A 19000-nucleotide genomic window follows, 5' to 3' on the forward strand; every position below is an offset into this window, starting at 1 on the left:
GATTGAAATGGGGTGAAATTGGGAAGACAGACCAAAAAAAAAAAAAATTACAATGTTGCTGAAAGGTTTCCCTCTGCCTTCTTGTGTGTTACATTGTGATTATATGTGTTATTTCTTTTAACTGCATGGAAAAAGATATCCTAAGGACTCAATGAAAAGTGTACATAATGTAATTAATGTTTCTCAACCCTCTCTAAAAGTTTTTATTTTCTATCAGGTAGTCCAAGTTTACACAACGGAGGAGCAGCTTAATTCAAAGTTTTCTAGTATTAAGTTCAACAATGAGGGTCTTAAATAATATAGCGTTAAAAGTCCAAAGTGTCCAAATAATTTGTGTGTCTACAAAAGCAGATACCTAAAGATGCGACTGAGAAAGTGACTTCAGGCCAAGGAACGTAAAAGACACCGGAGGATATGTCCCTTCACAAAAGGCCTGAGAGTATTTCTGATGTTCATGTGGAAAAAAAGCATGGATTGTCTCATTCTGCGAATACGCCCATTTCCTTCCAATATGTATAACCTATATGTCCTATAAAATATGTTGAAATGTCGTAAGGCGTTATATATATATATGTATATATATACACACACACACACAAAACACAGCCTTGTTAGGGCCAAACAAACAGAGCTCAAACTCCAGCCAATACATTAAGCCCATAAGAAAGAGTTCCCACACAGCAGGAAGCCTTCTGCCTCAATGTAATCGTCCTGTCCTGACAGTGGATTTGTTCTCACTGAACAAAATAACGGAGGCCGCACTTTAAAAGCACTGCAAAGAACTAGGACAACTGTTTCCCTCAGTCTGTAACAGAGGGCTCGAGTCAAGGCATCCACTTGGAATGTATAGATAGAAAAGTTTCTCAGGAGGCAGTCCCATGGTACAATAATGGCACAAACCACTAAATCTATTATAAGAACGCATTAGGTAAATATGTACATGCTGTTTGCACGCTGCAGTGAAATGCACACAAGTTAAAAGGTGATACCACAGAATTTAGATGTATAATCTATCCCCAGGGCAGCTGTTTGATTATTTGGCCTTACGTTCCACAAAAAAACAGATCAATTTACATCCCTGTGAATTTTGACACAGAAGGGGACTAGAAAAAAGCAACTTTGAAATAAACACAAGGAAGAAAATATCTAATCAACACAGCTACAGCAGGACACAAGTCAGGTTCCCAACATTGTAACTGGAGTTGAAACTAATGTCAGGTGTCACAGATTTCAGGGTTTGGATTCAGGTTTATGGAAAAGAATAGTACATGTCAGAAGTACAATATCACTTATATTGTTAGAACTTCCTAGTTTAGAAGAATATTATGTTATGGAAATTACTGAATTCTGCCGTATTTATTTTACGTGCACGCACGCACGCACACACTCTTTAGGAAGCTGTAAGACAAGACTGGGAAAGAAAATGGCCTTTCAGAGCTACTATACACTTGAAACTGGGTGCAATCTAACACAGATCCAATCTGCCAAAAGCTAGAAACACCTTCAGATTCAGACAAAATTCCTGTTAAAACCTGCAACGTTATTCTTAGTTTGACCGCCCAGAACATTGTTTTTGTGAAATAGAATCAGAACATAAAAGACGAGAAAAATGTGTAGCTAAAATAATACAGCGAAAAAGATTTGGCTTTTTCCAAATTCATCAGCGGTGCACGGTAAATGAGACAAGTATGCCACACGCCATTGTACCTCACGTGTACTGTACATAGCGAACGCATGAAAACAAACACATTCAAACAGAGCAGAATTGACAATGCCATACTCTGGTAAGGCAAATCTGAACAGGGCTAGCTGTGATGAATATTGTTCCATAGCTACAGTGTCTGGCAGCTATCTGGAATTTGTTAACCCTTAGGTACATAGGGTTTCAGAGGGGACAAATAGTGTTACACTGATTTTCAGGAGGCAACATTGTAAGCAAATCCCTCTCAGTTTGCAGAAAAAAATAAAACCTTTCCCAAAAGATACCTCTTACACAGATAAATAAATAAAACGTGAATCTTGGCATCAACTTAAAAAAATGTGCGTCTGTATATATAAGTTTAGTGAATATTGATACGTACAAAAACGTTTTATGAGCAGCAGAAAGGAAAAATGGAAAAGAACATGGTGACATTTTGTTTCTTCAGATTATATCTTTTGCTATAAAATATGCCACCCCAAATAAACTTGACTCCACATCACAAATATAGTGCACTGTGCAACTTGTAACAAAGTTTGGCCGACTCTATGAAAGACCAGGGGTAGTTGTTGTTGTTGTGGGGTTAGTAGTGTCCTTTCCTCTGATGTCCAGGTTCTACTGAGGATAGAGGCAGGCACCAGTGGTTTGGGAACAGCAAACCCTCTTTTAGTCTCTCCTCAAAATGTCTCCTTCCCTCGTTTGTCATCCATTGGGGGCTGGGCATTGTGTGTCCAGCCCGAGGAGAAACAAATGCTTTCCCCTTCTCACAGATACGCAAATGCATATAACACTCACACTCACACAGACACGCTGTATGTTACAAAATAACACATTTGTCTTTATCCTTCGGTTCTTTCTTGGCTTTGCGCTCCCCACTAGAGGACTGTTTTTTCTCTGGGCTGGGTGTGGCGCCGGCTGCTGCTGCCGTCCCAGTGCCGGCTGCTGCTCCACCTGCTCCTGCACCGCCTCTGTCCCCCTCGTCTCCCTCGGCAGGCTCCTGCTGGCCCTGCTCAACAAATAGGACCGAAGGGCAAGAGTATTAATTCATAGATTTGTGTGTATTACAAGCAAAGCTATTTGTTGCTCTCAACCGGAATATAGTGATATATCAATGTCTGGGTTAAAAGATATTGCATTAAAGTAGAGTGTTAATGAAGAAATCTGGAAACCATTTCATCTTCATTTAAGACACTGTGATGTTGGAAATCTCCTCATGAATTGGGTATAGGGTCATGTTTGAATATGAACTTAATAGCATTACTTATGAGATTTAACATAGTCTTATAACAAAGCCCTACTTTTCCTCCCTCTCCCACATGCTTCTGTCTCCCTCCGCCCTTCCCTCCCCACCTGCGCTGCTGCTGCCGCCGCCGCCGCCGCCTGCTCCTGCTCCTGCTCCTGGTAGTACTGGGAGGCTCGTCGGTCCTCCTCCTCCTGAAGCTTTTTTGCCAGCTCTAGGTCACTGATGCCCTCAGGGAGCTGCTCCCACTGTAGATCCTGGCTTTGCTGCTCCTGCTGCAGTGACAGCGCCATCAGATAGTCCTGACACACATGAACATGCCCAAAGAGAGGGAAAGACTCAATGATTTAGGAGCAAAACTGTTAGTGTGACTGAGCCATTTGTGTCTGTCTTCATTCATTTGCTGTACTACCTTCATTATAACTGTTGTAGTAATTAGTTGGTGCATGTTACAAAACATACTTTATACTGGTGTTATCCATTTATTATTCAGTATCTTCTGTTCTGTTGTGTACTTTGTCACAGCCAAAGACCCAATTATCACACTAGGATCATTGTAAGTTTTCTCCAATCTAACGGGATTCATTATGAGTGCACCAGATTGCCTGAATGGATTTTTCTCGCCAACCTCATCTTGGAGATAACGAGGGGCTGGGCCTGAGTAAGCAAGGACAATAAAAAATTATAGTCTCCATGCTTTGGTCTAGTCTGTGTGTGTGGGATAAAAAGCATACAATTTGTCAGTGAGCTCTGAGTTTGGACAGCTCTGGACAACCAATGAGCAGACAGCTGTGAAACCAGTAAGAGTGCCTAGGAGACATAAACTCGTTGCATTAGGGGTCCGTGTGGAACAGAGAAGCATGGTTCACCCTTGTATTGTCTTCACTTTTGGGACCCACTTGTATCCCTCGGGTCAAATTGATCCGTGACTTATTTTGACCTGAACATTTATATTTGACCTGAATACCATTCAAGGGTTAAGAACGGAGGTTGACACCATGCAACCCTGACATTTGCTTCTTAGAATTTCCTGTGTGGTTAAGCAGGTATGGGAAGTTATAACACATCTCTTATTAAGGAACTTTCCATTTTTTTTTTTTGCCTGGGATGGTACAAAGTTCAGTTTCCTGAGATTTGATGTCACCAATTTGTTTTGTTTGTCTCTCATTTCCCCCAGTGTTTCTCTTGTTTCTGTTAAGTAGTACAGTCAAGACCAGTATGACCTTACTGTTCTTTTATTTCTGTCTTGGCACATCATGATTAACACAATCATGGTTTTTGAAGTGGATAATTGCTAGTTCTGCTAGTCTTGCCTGCATCAGTGCTCAGACCTGGTCTATCTGATCCTGCTGGCCGCGGTACACAGTCTCCGGATCGGAGGGAGGCCGCAACCGGAATTCGGAATCACAAAAGTTGCCGTCTCCATCGACGTTGTGCAGACTCTCCCAAACAACCTTCTCCTCTGTCAGGAAACCTTGGTCTGTAACCAAGAGGTACAGCTGGCCCTAGGAAACAACCCCCCCACACACACACACACACACACACACACACACACACACACACACACACACACACACACACACACACACACACACACACACACACACATACACACACACACACACACACACACATTACATACACACACATTACATACAGACATCTTACCAGGACTGCCCAATCTGGTTATGGTTGTTTATTATGTATGAGTAGATGTCTGTGTAAAAGTGCAGCTAAGTGATTGCAAGAGGGCTTACTGCCATGATGCTTTGTCTGGCGATTATCGGTGATACACACAGCTTTGCTTACATTGGCAACGATAGAGTACTATTCAAAATAAAGGTAATCAGACTCTACTTCCCCTCCTGCAAATGGTATGCAGACCTCTTAAAAGGCTCATCATTATTGGTCTCATATTGTATATCTTTTACACATTAATACGTAGCTGTCATCAGTTTGAAGAACATGTCATAGCAAGCCTGTGCGGTGAACACTACAGTAAAATACTGAGGAGGTTTAGTGGAACGGTAACAGGGTGCTTCAGAATTTACCAACAGGTAAATAGCAACAACTGATATCTGTATGAAAATTAGCAATGAAACAGAAAAAAAACTCTACCTTTAAGAGGTGGAAACTTCTGTCAAAATACTCATTAAAATATTACATAGAAAACACAGTAATTGTCCTGTAATAGTAAAGGGCTTCAAGGCACTTGTCAGTGACTGGAAGGAACAGTTCATAACACATCCTTACATTTTTAAACTGCTGCAATTTCTTAAAGTAAGCTCCACATTTGATTCTTAATCTAACTGGTGTAAATAATGCCAATGCTACGGTAAAGGTGTTGTCATTACTTCTTAGTATTTACCTTGAATCTGATCATGGTGCTGAAGTGGTTATTCCTAAAGAAGACACAGAGCTCTCCCTCCTGTACGGTGGATGTGAGCTCACATAAGCCGTGGTACGTAAGCTGAGTGGCTGTGCTGCTCAGAAACTGCTCTGCAACGATGCCTAGGGTGGGAGAGCAAATGAGAGGTTGAACTTGTGAAACAAGGACCCATGAGTCCAACTTGAATACATTATCATGTCTTTGTTTATGCTTTTAGTCTGTGGGTTTTGCATAATATACAGACAGAATTTACTTGAAACTGAGTGATATTGTGTCAATTATGATGCTTTTATTTTGTTAGGCTCCACCTGTTGACCTGTGAGTGACTAAAGTAGTTTTGAATATACTAAATAATTTAGCTTGGGAAGGAGCACAACTTCCAGATGTTACCTGTAAATGAACTCCTACAAATATTTTCATGAATAGACCGCAGACCACTGGGTGAGTCATCCGCACAATCACGCAATCCTTACTCATTCATAGAACACTATTTGGAAAACATGTTGGAAAACCTGCTGTAATGTCTGTAGTAGCTATTTGCACATTCTGACTGTGCTGTGCTACTGGAAGTGGTCACAGTAACTGTAGTGAACTGGATATAGGCTGAGTGGCAGATGGTGATTGACATCTGTAAGACAGAGCGGCATTCAATGTGGATCAAACAGAGACAAACTCAGTGTGAACCACAAACAAACTGACAGAACACAGTACCCAAGAATGAGCCACAACCGTTAGAAACTTGCGGCAAAGAACTATTTAATACTTCCTATGAAATATTTAATTATCAAAGCATGGCAACAAAACTCAGAGATATTTAGTTTTCTGCGAGTGATATCAGTGCATTTAAAGTGGTTGAAAGTTCATCTTTCGAGCGGTGATGAGTAGCATCAGCATCAAACCCTTTAAATCAAGCCCTCATGGGAATTTACCAGCTACAAATGCAGAAATACAATATAAAGGAGTGAATCTCCCATTTCAAATCGTCATTGACTTTCATATGCTGACCAGACAACTAATCAGGAAGCTCAGTGTTGAATAAGCAAATACTTTTAGTTGAGAAGAAGTTTCTGACAGCTTGTAAGAAAAGTGTACACTGTGGAAGTAGGTCACTTCATGAGAATGTCCTGGTTTCATTTAAACTTGGTCTGGGGTTTAGTGTCGAATGTGTTTGAAATGGACAGTCCAGTAAACGTATCTCATGTAATCAATGTGCCACTAAATTATGTTACGCCTCACACCGTTGTTCCTAGGGGTGGGAATCTCTGGGCACCTCACGATTCAATTCAAATCTGATTCAGAGGCCAACGATTAGATTCTAAACTGATTATTGATGCATCTCTTTTTTTTTTTCTCTGCACTCATGCTTAAAGCCCTAAGTAGTTGTCCATTATACCATCCTCTTTCAGTCACTCTGTTTTTTCCACAGCTCTAGTTATTCCTGTACAAAATTGTACTTGGGAAACTTTATAAAACAAAGATATTCAAAATTAATAGAAAGAGGTTGTTGTTTTTTCAAAATGAAAATGTTGAATCTCTTTTTGCCCAGAAGATCAACTTTTTTTACAAGATAATGTTTGGACATTTTAGCCTTTAATAGGGAGAAAGAGGAGGAAGACATGCAGCAAATGGCCGCAGGCTGGACTTGAACCCTGAGCTGCTGTGTTGAGGACTGAGCCTCTGCATATAAGTGCCTGCTCTACCAGGTGAGCTACTCAGGCGCCCAGAAGAGCAACTTGTTTTGTAACTTTACATTTCTCCCCCAAAACAGATGACTTTGTGTCTTCTTCTCCACCTCCAGGAACACAGGGGAGAAGCGGTGAGAGGAGACAGGAGGGGAGTCAGGCAAGGTAAAACATAGAGAGAGTAAAGAGAAAGCACTCACCTTCTCCTGCCAGCTCACTGTTGTCTGACTGTTTGCAGGATATTATCTTCTCTACCAGCTGGTTGTAGCTGCAGTTGCCCACTGCCTTAACGATGTCTTGCATCTGCAAACAAAAACCACAAAAACGGTGGGAAAGGACAGCTTTGATGCTGTTTTACTAAACGGTAGATTTATACAAAATGTATAACTGAGAGAAACATTCTGGTGACAAGGGGTTCACACGGAAACTACCAACACTGAACTCTGGTGCATTAACCTGGTAATTATCTTTATTTAGGGCGGTGTGAACACTGTCAATTGAAATCGATGAAATAGACCACTTTAAAAAGAAGGTGATCTGCTGCAAAGAGAACTCTAGAGGTTTTAATTTGTAGCGGGAATGGAAACAGAGCCTACCACAGGACCTTGTAGTAGTAGATATGACATTAATATTAATTCATAAGCTAAACTACTATAATGTATGCAACTCATATGCTGATTGTGGGGACTGTCAAGGAAGTGATTTCCTGTTGGTAACTATTAGAACATGTATGCTTGGCAGTCAAGTGAGCAAAATGTAGAGACCACATTTTTACAGCAACTTCTGTCTCCACTCCATATAATAATAATAATAATGAAAATATTTTATAAAGCGCTTTTTTAAAGGTATCTATGGTGCGAGGTGTCACGAACACACCTCTTGGTTCATTAGAAGTTAGAGTTGATACAAAACAGAAGAATCTGAACTGAACTATAAGTGTAAAGGCGACCTCAAACAAACTGCAAGAATTGGCAGGTAGAGTAGAATACTGCATTACTCATAGTGAATTTGAAAGAGATGTCTCAAGAATAGAGAGGAGGACAATAAGACAAGTTTGTGTCTGAGAGGTAAAGAGAAACAGCAGTGATGAGTTAAGTCAATCTCACCTGGGGGTCAACCAGCCAGCCGTGGTAGAGAGGGATGTCAAGCAGATCAAACACGATGCATTCTGGTGTGTACTCAAAAACTCGCACCCCTGTGAACTTCACGTTCACATCCAGACCTGTCTGCAGCTTGTGCAACACCGCCATGGCATCACTCATGTTCTAGGAAACAAGGAGATTTTTGTTAAGAACTGTGTGACAACAATGCTGGGATTCAACAATGTGAACAACAAACAAATCTCTTTAAAGACATAATTGCATCTTTATGTGTACACATTATACATAACCCAATGCTGTGTCCAATCCAGCTGTTTTTATGGGCTGTAAACTGTCTTAATCTGTTACATTATTTATTGTGTTCTGCACACAGTCAGCATAGCTGGAGCTATCAGGGATTGATTTTTCTACATTTACAAGAAGCCCATTAGCTGCCATTTATTTATGTACAAAACAGCTTCCACACATACATGCCTTAATTTGTTTTTTTTTAAATATTCTGCCTTCATAGCTACTTCACTGTCACCATGTACAGTATTTTTTTTTTTAATGTTTACTGTACTTGCTTATTTACTGTTTTGCTGTGACTGTCGATCAACTTACAACTGCAGGAGGAAATGGAAGACGCTCCCGGGAAACCAATTGATATTACATTTCTGAGGAAGCTCTCAAGCTCATAATTGTGAGACATGCTGTTTCCCTTTGATAATGTTGTCAAGGGGTGGACAAAATATCAAAAACACTTGACGATGTAATGCACTCCATTAGCTCTGCAATGAACACATTTTCAGGGCATTTTAAACTTTATTTCTGATAGCGGCCAGTAGAAACATGACAGGATGACCTACCATTGTGTTGATAGTCATTAGATCTTCTCAACCAAAAAATCATAAATACAGGTAAAATGGACGGGTTATTCACTTCTTTGGTAAGTTATGACTTACCAAAAGCGCTTTCAATACATTGCCTTTTTGTCCAGAGGATGCGAGACAACTCACTGTAGCAGGTATGCATTGAAATCACTTTTCACACGATACTAGCGATAGACTGATTTTATCAGCCGGCCGATACATCGGGCCGATATTTGCGTTTTTACCAGTATCAGCATTGGCCAACACGCGGCTGCTGCGTCGCCGATAGATTTTCCCACCATTTTTTACAGACTGGCGTCCACAGGCAGCTCTGTGTTTCTGAGGACGCTGCAGTTCACGTGCAGACCACGCACTGCCCCCCCACCGCTAGCACCACGGCAGTCCTAAATTCCAAATTAAGCACTTTATTTCAATGGCTACTTTTCAGGTATATTGTTTTCTTAAATTAATTAAATGTGTTGACAAAGGACATTTGGTGATGACCTGATTATATCTGTCGCATCATCAAGGCTCTGTTGTAGATAAACATTGTCAATAAAAACCTTTTACCCTTGCACAGTTAACCATATGCAGTGCATCCATCCATGCACATTGCCCATACAATTTGGGTGATATGAATGTAAGATGATTGCAGAAGTGACACTGATCTGTCTTTTTGTTTATCATTTTAAAGAAATAGCAGAGCAGAATTCCAGTTCGGCAGGGTTTACATTTTTATTATGTAAATTGAGGGAGCAAAAGCAGTACCGGCTACAAATATCGGCTCAAGAAAATCAACAGCCTGTGTCGGGCATCAGCTAAGACTCGTTGGCTAAAAATCGGTATAGATACTTAAAAATCCATATCCGTCGATCCCTAATACCAATCAACCTCAATATGAACAGACTGGAAACTCAAGACCCCTGGAAACAGACTCCTGGACCTATTATAAAGCAGCAGTCTGCTTGTTGACAGTTTCAAATGTAACAGTGTGCTTGCTTTGTTAATGTTAAGCAGACCTGTGAAAGTGTTGCTTCACTTCTCTTTGGCCTTCAGCGGTCTATAAGATCTTCGGCCTGAATTCTTTCCAAATCTGTGAAGCCATTTCTTTAACAGCTTTTTACCGCCTTACCATTGTTTTCTATATGTGTTACCCAGGTGAATGCTGATTATGCTGATTGTTGAAACTGTGATTTCCCCAAAACATTATTCAATTTACAGAAATATTCTATTGTTGAAATATATTATTATAAAGCTTTGTTTCAAAAATCAACTTAAAAAATTGTTATTACAGTGCTTCTTTTCATATAAACAAAAATAATCAAGAAAAAAAAAGAGGAATATACAGAAATATCCTACTTCAGGTTTAATTTGTCTTCTCCGGTATTCATGTGGCCCAAACAGAACTGAGAAAATTAACTCTACATGCTGCTTTTCACCTTTTACACTGTTAAAAAATAAAAACTATGGTTTGACTTTAAAATTATGTTTTTTTCTCTAGAAGTAGGGCAGATGGTTTTAAAGTCTGCCAAAAATACACACAAGTAGAAAGAACATCCTTTATTTCAGTGACTGAACGATTGAGTGGAAGGAACTGTTTCCATTATGACGTCCATTCATCCTTACATTTTGAGTAAGGATGTAATTAGCAGACAAACCGTTTTACTGCATGGTGGGAACACTACTGACTTTATACACACATCACATCATTTGTATGCTATATATGTGACTCATATGTATGCATCCACACACCTGAGAACCCAACGAAACAGACTAATTATTGCATTAAGCCTCAGAGCAATGTTTCCCAGCTGGCTGTAAACCTCTGCTGCCATAAGCCTGGGATCAAGATAAGCCTGGCAGCTGAGCCCTACAACTCTGTTTTGAGTGAGCAATGTAGTGAGTGATTTTCATTTGATTTAATTAATTTACATTAAACTACTAGAGATGGTAGAAATACAGGAAAAATGCCCTGAACGCAAAGCCAATTACTTTACAGATACCAGAACAAGTCTACAAACTGCAGATATTTGCAGGTAACCAGCTTTGAAACAGTGCTGGATGATAATTCAATACCACTGTCCATGCTGACTTTTTGCGGTTTGGTACTGTAATCATAGACATAAAATGATGTCATCATGTAGTATTGTCATTTTAATTTGGTTGTCCAAAATAACTTTCTGGAGGTCTCCGAATGTACTGTGGAGAGGCATACACTATGTACTTATAGTTTTGTCATACATCATGTATATATATATAATGTGTATTTGGATTACAGTTGTCTATTTTGTTATTGTTAAATTATTTTATTGTATATTTAATAAATAGATGACATTGTATATTATGGTTATTATTTTCTCTTAATTTTTGTATAACAAAGTGGTGATGACGAGTTTGTGTGTGTGTGGGGGGGTTCAAGAAGGAGGGATTGTGTACATGGTGTGAATTGTGTGTTCTTCATTTTGTGTTTGCTCCTATAAATAAAAACTAAAACTGTTAATCCAAAAAGAATTTGAATCTTTATTTTCCATGATGTATTGCAAACTTTTTGTGTGTGTAGTATTATGACATGTCACGTTGATTTAAAATGTTCAAGTGAACTGTTTCAAAAGCTTCTAAATTAAATTTATTTTAACCGTCTTTCATGTTCAGTGAGGAGTAAAACGGTTCTCACATTTTAAAATAAATTTGCCAAAGTTCCCAGTATAGTGTGCAGACTATTTTTTGGCATTTCTTTAAACCAATCACGATCGTCATGGTAGGTAGCTTTTTTAATTGGCCCTGCAGAGATCTGAGTAACAGTTAATCATAGTGCTCATAAATCCAATGGAGTTTAAAATTTCAACACAAAGAGAGTGACATCACCAAAAATACACGCATCTGGCGGAATTTCCTGTGGCGCCGAAACAATTACGGAAGTGGAACGTCAAAGATAAAGACTAACCGTAAAGATGCTGTACTTCCCATGAATGCTAAGCTACTTCAGCTATGATGGTTGGCGCGGAGAGGTAAGGTGAAAAGCCTTCAGCTGGCTCATCTGACTGTGTGGATTAGGACGCTTATGAGCAGAAAGGATGGCAGGATTAGCAGAGATGTGTAATGGACCACATCTCTTCACTTTCACTAACAGCAGATGAGCGCTTAGAGATCAGATGATAAGCAAAGAATCACTCACATTCATCTAGGCTTGTGTTGCATGCACTTTCACAGTATAACATCAGCACAGTCCTCTGCAGAGGCCTTTCTGCATTTTTACTTTCACTCCTTAGTCCAGGTGTTTAAAGGTGCCCGCCACATGTATTTCACTACTTTATACACTACTAGTTACTTTGTGGAAAAAATGTCTTTGGTTACTTCGTTTCAATTCTATTGTGGTATAGAAAGCCTGCAGAAAGACTCAACTTGATTCGTGCCAGTTCTTATTAGTATTCAATGAGCTAAGCTGCTTGACTCTGATTGGCTAACAGCTAGCCAATGAGAGCCTGGCTATCAGCATCCTTTACCCAACGCAACTGGGCGAGCTCATTAATAGTAATGTAACTATAATTTCCCATTTTGTTGGGATCAATATCTATCTATCCATCTATGTATCTATCTCAGGCAACATGACGTCAGACTGACCAACGTTTGTAATTAACTTGATTTCTCCGCTTATTTCTTTTCAGTGGCTGGAGCTGACAGAGGAGGTAGCAGTTCATTTTCACATACACAACATAACACAAACACATTCAGAGCTAATGTTTTTTTTTTTTTTTTTTTTAAATGCAAGTAAAAACTGTTTTGTGTGGCAGGGCACTTTTAAGGGAAGGCGTCTCAGGTTAACTCACTCTGTTGACTTTCACTGAAAATGTACCTAAAAACAAAATCTTGAGTAGACTAACCCTAATTAACTGGTAGTTGACAGAATATGGCATTAAAGTGCCATGATAAGGGATTTGGTTCCTATTAAGCTTTAATTTCTTAACATGAGTTTAAATTGATAACAGCGGTACAGTAAACAAACTATAATCAAGTCTCACTCTATACAAATTTATTTGAAAAAACAGCGAAAAAACTATATAAACTATATTGGACAATGAGTGGTTTTCCTCATTCTGCATTTTGAGTTTAAAAATGCCATGCAGCCCAATTTAGCAATAGCTTTGGGTTTAGTAAAACATACTAAGGTGATACAGTAATCAAATGTTCTGCCGTTGCTAAACCAGATCTTGTTCTTTTTTTAAATGCAACTATCAGATATTTGTCATGTGTGTTCATGTTAAAGCAAACAGTCTGTCTGCAATGATGTAAATCTCTAAAAATGTACACAGATCAGATCTATGAAACGAAAAAAAATTACATCAATCACTGGAGGACAAGAGTAAACCATTACATAACAACATGGCCCATCAGTGGGAGCTGTAAATAATGAACAGTTTACAAGACCGTAATGTCCCACAATGTGGGTCATACTTTTATGAATCCTGGCACATACCAGCAGCTGTCACTGCTCTAGATTTCTGTTGGATGTATCATTGAGCTAATCTAAAATTTCAAACATTTGTCAGGCCCCATTTCCATACATAAGGAGGACAGAGCACCTCTCAACATAAAGTGATTCTAACCTTGTGCATTGTAATGGATCCACAAATGTACTTAACAAACTGATAACCCTGTGTAGCTTAATCTCTTATTTTATAATTAGATGGATCCTGCTAGAAATAGATCTCTGTCCAACACCCCAACCTGTACAACCGCTAGCACAGTTTCTCCCTTCCAGTTATGAGCTTTTATGATTCCAAACCATTTCTTCTTCACCATCAGTAATCATCTCATGTCTCCCTTAACGTCTCTGCTTACTCAATCAGAGATAGATTCCTGATCAGATGGCCTTTATTTTGATGACCAGGGAGTCTACTTAACAGATGGGTATGAGAAAATAGCAATAGAATAGAAAATAGCAATAGAATAGAAAAAAGCAATAGTATAGCATAATTAAAAAGTACAGTTAAGGACATATGCATGGTTGGAGAGTCATGTTTATAGAATCCTGCGTGGGGATTTGATCTGCTAAAATAACTAAGGACCAAAGAAAGGTTTAAAGAACATTTGGGAACAAGGCCCATTGTTGTCACACCAAATTAAAACAAAAAAGGCGTCTTAAACATGATAACCCATTTCCTCCAATGGCGTAACAGTGATCATGGATGAATTGCATTGTAAGAGTGCTGTTGAGCTGGGTCCACTGAGACAAAAGCAGAGCAAAACTACACTCTCACTTACACAGCTCCTCCGAGTAAATATTTAACAATAGCTAAAGAGCCGCCGTGCAACTGCTATTTTAATCCTCATACACTCCTGTGGCAGATGATGTTTTTTAAGCTGAATTTATAAATAGAACTACTTCTGCTCTGAACTCCTCCAGCACTTTTCAAAGTCAGGGTGGCTTCAGTTGTATTGTATAACAATCCAATAAGCAATTAGAACACATCTCTGCAAGATATAATGAAGAGGACACCTTCTGTTTGACAAACACATTTCAGACTTGCTCTTCCTTAGATACCAAAGCCCTGCCCACTGTAGTCTTGACATGCTGTATCAACCATAGCACACGGACATGAGGACACCCCAGTGCAAAAGAGCTCTCAGGCCAGCGTCTAGGATTAGACTGCCATAATAACTATGCAACACAACCTCTTACCACTCCCTTACTTTAACTGTGCATGCTGAGGACACCACTGATTTATTTAAAAGGTTGTATTTCAACTCAACTTAAATTTAGAAAGACTGTTGCAGTGAGCTTCTATGAGGAGACTGCACATTATTTTTCCTCCTCTTTGAACGAGGGACGAGTGTGGCTTCAAATCATTCACAGATGTGCTGGTACTCTGCCACGCAAGAGGAGGAGAGGCAGGGCCTCTCCCACATCGTAGGCAGGCGATGGAGATGGAAGGAAGCAGGGGAGCTGGAGGTCTATCTCCATGGGCCCTCTTATGGTAAGCCACACACACACACACACACACACACACACACAGCCTCAGTAATAGCCAGAAGCTGAACCCAGCCATGCATTGCTAAGCATTCACAGCCATGTGAAACAACATAATCTGACACTCTTGACCCCTGTTGTTCCCTGGGCATTGCAAGACAAATCTTATGTAATCTATAGAACAGTGGGAAAAAACCTAAGCTGCAGTTTTATGCGGTTTGTAATCAACTTATATATTCAATTTCTATATTATAGGACATCTACTGACCTTCTCTACCACCTCAATGCAAAAATGCAAACCTGTTTTAGTGTAAGCATAGTCAGGATCATTCATTTCCAGGATAAAGGCTGACATCCAGCGCAATGTCCGGCTTTTCCCTTCACTTTCCACTCTCTGTGTTGCCATTCTTAAAATCCCTATGCTACAGGAAACAACAAACTTCTAAACAAGCATGCTACACTCTGAATATGCAAGTTTTGAAGATAATTTGAATTGTTCAATAAGGCAGACCTGCTTGGTTCTTTCAGTTAATGATATAAAGATTTACAAAGAATATGTTTACAGCATTTACTATCCAACTTGGAAGTTTTAGGACTGATGGGCAGCGATACACTGGTAAGAGCTAATTATTTTTAACTATGTATCCAGCTAATTTAAATAGCTCCAGTTACTGTATTGTGTGAACAGTTAACTTCATTTAATATTGTTTGTGGCGTTTTCTTATGTTCGCCAAAACCAGTTCCTTTCCAACACTATTTTGCAGAGCCACCATCACTGCGTCCGGAGCTTAGCGCCGCCCAAGATGATTGTGATTTGTTTAAGGAAATTTAAACCACCCGGAGCATTTTTTCACCTATCCTAAAAGGAATCTGTGGTGTCCTTACTCCACAGTGCTGTAGAATTAGGTCTGGCAATGTGAGCCTAGTGTAAGCATGCAGCTACTGAACACACAAGCACATCATAGCACTGTGCCCCTTACTTTGTATACTGTGATGGAACTGTATCTATAACAGCAGTGACAACACTTGAGATATTTTAAGTGGGTCAATGAGACAAAGTAAGAGCTCATGTTCAACTCGCACAGTTATGGTTTCAACACAGAGAGGAAGAGGGAGTGAGTTCATCCCAAAATCCTTGCGCTCTTTAAGTACCAAGAACAGTCGGCAGCTTACTAACGCACAAAGATAAGCAAAAACACATGCCAGTTTAATAATAATATTCCGCAGTGTTCTGGCAGGCCTTACCTGCTCATAGTTTAGCCGCTGAGCCTCCGATATCTCTTTAGGTTTGGTTTCCAGAATGTAGTCTCCTGCAGAGGGACGGGGAAAAGAGAGTTGTTGGCAAATCTCTTGACTTGTATTTTATCAACAGAGCAAAACGATCACTACTTTTACTGAGTATCACAATGGCTTCATAGTTTAAGGGTTGGTATAGAGGTGACAATGTGTTTTTAAAGGTTTTAAAGAGCCATTGGGAGGGTTTAGCACTGGCCAACTCTTTCCCAAGGAAAGGCTGTGCCAAACAAGTAGCATCAGTTGAGTCCTCGTCCACTGCGGTGTCACTTGAGAGCTCTGTTGACTTAGCTCTGTAGCAGAGAGCGCAGACTGGATGCTGTCCGGCTCCAAAGCTGTGCAGCCTGATCAGCGCTACAAACGTGCGGCTTTATCATAACCACAGAAAACCAAATCCAGACTTAACACTACATCAGGTGTAGGTGGTTATTTTTCACAGCACGCAATATACATAGCTAACCACAACACCTAAAACCACATTGTTTTTGTTGAAGTATGCCTTTCTCTTGAATACTATTGCTTGTACACTTTTTTTTAGTTCCTTATGTTTTAAGAAAAAATGTTCACTATTTCAAATAGATTTAATGCCTATATAATATAAGTGTTAAACACCTCACAGAAAACCACTGATTTATTAGGAATTGGCGAGATCATTATTCTGCACTGTCAACACATACTTTGGAAAATAAATGCCATCAACTCTTGTCAACAACAGCTACAGTAAGTAAAAACAGTTACACATGGAGAATAAAACACTTCAATGTGTGTTTTGCTCAAGCAAAGGAATGAATGGAGTGTATCTGTTTGGGTGTGGGTGATTTTTGGAAATTTGTGCTTTGTAATTACTGACCTAGAAATGCATGATGATTTCTACATGTACATGCTGTAAGTAATAACTGTCCAATCCTCAACTAGCCTATCTATGATCAAACTGATGCACCAGTCAGGCTCATAGACTCCTACAAGGTGATTAGACACAACAAAAGACTAACTGCCAGTTGCAATTAAAAAAAAAAACTCTTCCAACTCATGCTGTCATCCTAGATGATTCAAGTGCAAATCAAGATTTGTTTCCACCTGCTGAGTGGTTTTACTACAGCATGACAGGGAAAACCCTTCACTGCTCTGTACTCCAGTGAACTGTAAACTCACCTATCTCTGGTCCTCCCATACTATCTGTATCTGTCTGTGCATCTGGAACACCGGCAATGTTACATTATGTACTACTGAGCGATGACCAACTCCTACTTTAAACACCACATCTGAACTACGTCACCCATCATCACCCATGGTGTTTGTGTCATGACAAATTGAGTGCTGAGTTTAGAAGTTATCCAGCAGCCCCTGAACATGATACAAGATTAACTATGTGTGTGCTGTTATTAGATGCAAGCACAAAGTGAACTCATCCTCCCAGATACAAATACAACAAAATTGGACACTTTTGGAGACAAAGAACACACAGAGTTATAACACAGCAAAACTCCATAATTATTTTACAGTGATTTATAGAGATGAGAGCACACTTTGAGCCAAGGACACAAATAAGTTCAATAATCAAGGGGAACATTTACCATAAAAGAGTTTACACACAGTGCTTTGGATTATTTTGTCTACTGATCACGGTAGATGAAGGCCCTGACAGAGCTGAGGAGACACTAGCAAGGACTGGCTCTACATCTAAAGAAACCCCTGCTGTAATCAGATACTACTTTATCTTACTACTTTAATATTAAAGAGTCATTTTAGTTATGAGGGGCATGAGACAGCCAGAAAATAAAAGAGATAGCTCTTGTTTCCTTTGTAACAGCAGAAGATTTAATCATGGAGGATTCCCCTGTTCTGGTCTCTTCGTAAGTTAACTCTTGAATCTATACATACATTAATACGTGTATATGTACTGTGTATATATATATATGTGTGTGTGGCTATATGTATTATACAGAATATATATATATTTACACACATATATGTATATATTTATATAGATATATGTATCTATATATACAAAGACACACATAAATATATATATATATACATACACATATATACATACTGTATATGTATATATAGCCTACTTTACAGACGACCAGTCCATGCACTGTACTTACTGTTGAACCTACTTGTCTATAGGAAATGCTAACAATTTGTTTGTTAGAGGAACAACTAACCTCAAATTACAGGCAATAAAAGACCATGAGTCAGCCAAGTTTCATATCAAGTGCATTTCCAGGAGCAGAGCATGGCAATAAAGGCTTTATTTTTTTTTCACATTGCTTTTTATTTGCTTATATTAATAAAACATGTAATCATAATACAAAATAATGTATTGAAGCATTCAAAATATGCTAGTTCACTTTTATAAATTTGAATTCCGGAAAAGTGGCTGGTAAAATTGGGCAGGTAAAAAAGTTAATTTTCCACCCTGTATGTTTGTATGTGTGTGTTTTAATATATATAATGTATATATACATACATACACAAATAAAGTTAGATTTTATTTCCGTCATTTTCACTTTCCAAATAACAGAAAACAACATCTGCAAAGTTTGGGCACCCTGCAGAGTTAATACCTTGTACTGCCCCCTTTGGCAAGTATCACAGCTTGGAAACGCTTCTTGTAGCCAGCCAAGAGTCTTTCAATTCTTGTTTGAGGTATCTTCACCCATTCTTCCTTACAAAAGTCTTCCAGTTCTTTGAGATTCCTGGGCTGTTTGTCACACACTGCTCTTTTAAGGTCTATCCATAGATTTTCAATTATGTTGAGGTCAGGAGATT

At 39.2% G+C, this 19000-nt stretch overlaps 1 protein-coding gene across 3 annotated transcripts in view; it reads right to left on the reverse strand.

Annotated features, from left to right (window-relative positions):
- Window positions 1-177: 177 nt before the first annotated feature.
- The window catches only part of mindy2 (MINDY lysine 48 deubiquitinase 2), a 21011-nt gene continuing 2188 nt past the window's right edge, over window positions 178-19000 (reverse strand). Inside the window, exons 3-9 of one of the 3 annotated variants that reach the window (XM_034872246.1) lie at window positions 16175-16239; window positions 8117-8275; window positions 7211-7313; window positions 5308-5450; window positions 4271-4444; window positions 3050-3241; window positions 178-2705 (exon numbers count right to left, since the gene is read on the reverse strand). In XM_034872246.1, coding sequence (XP_034728137.1) covers window positions 2517-2705; window positions 3050-3241; window positions 4271-4444; window positions 5308-5450; window positions 7211-7313; window positions 8117-8275; window positions 16175-16239 — 1025 coding nt within the window. In that variant the 3' untranslated portion in view covers window positions 178-2516. Of the gene's footprint in view, window positions 2709-3049; window positions 3242-4252; window positions 4445-5307; window positions 5451-7210; window positions 7314-8116; window positions 8276-16174; window positions 16240-19000 lie in introns of those variants that run through there. The other 2 variants (XM_034872181.1, XM_034872318.1) reach the window with 2 other exon arrangements.

The sequence above is a fragment of the Etheostoma cragini genome, chromosome 1, assembly GCF_013103735.1.
Source record: "Etheostoma cragini isolate CJK2018 chromosome 1, CSU_Ecrag_1.0, whole genome shotgun sequence".
Taxonomy (NCBI): Eukaryota; Metazoa; Chordata; class Actinopteri; order Perciformes; family Percidae; genus Etheostoma; species Etheostoma cragini.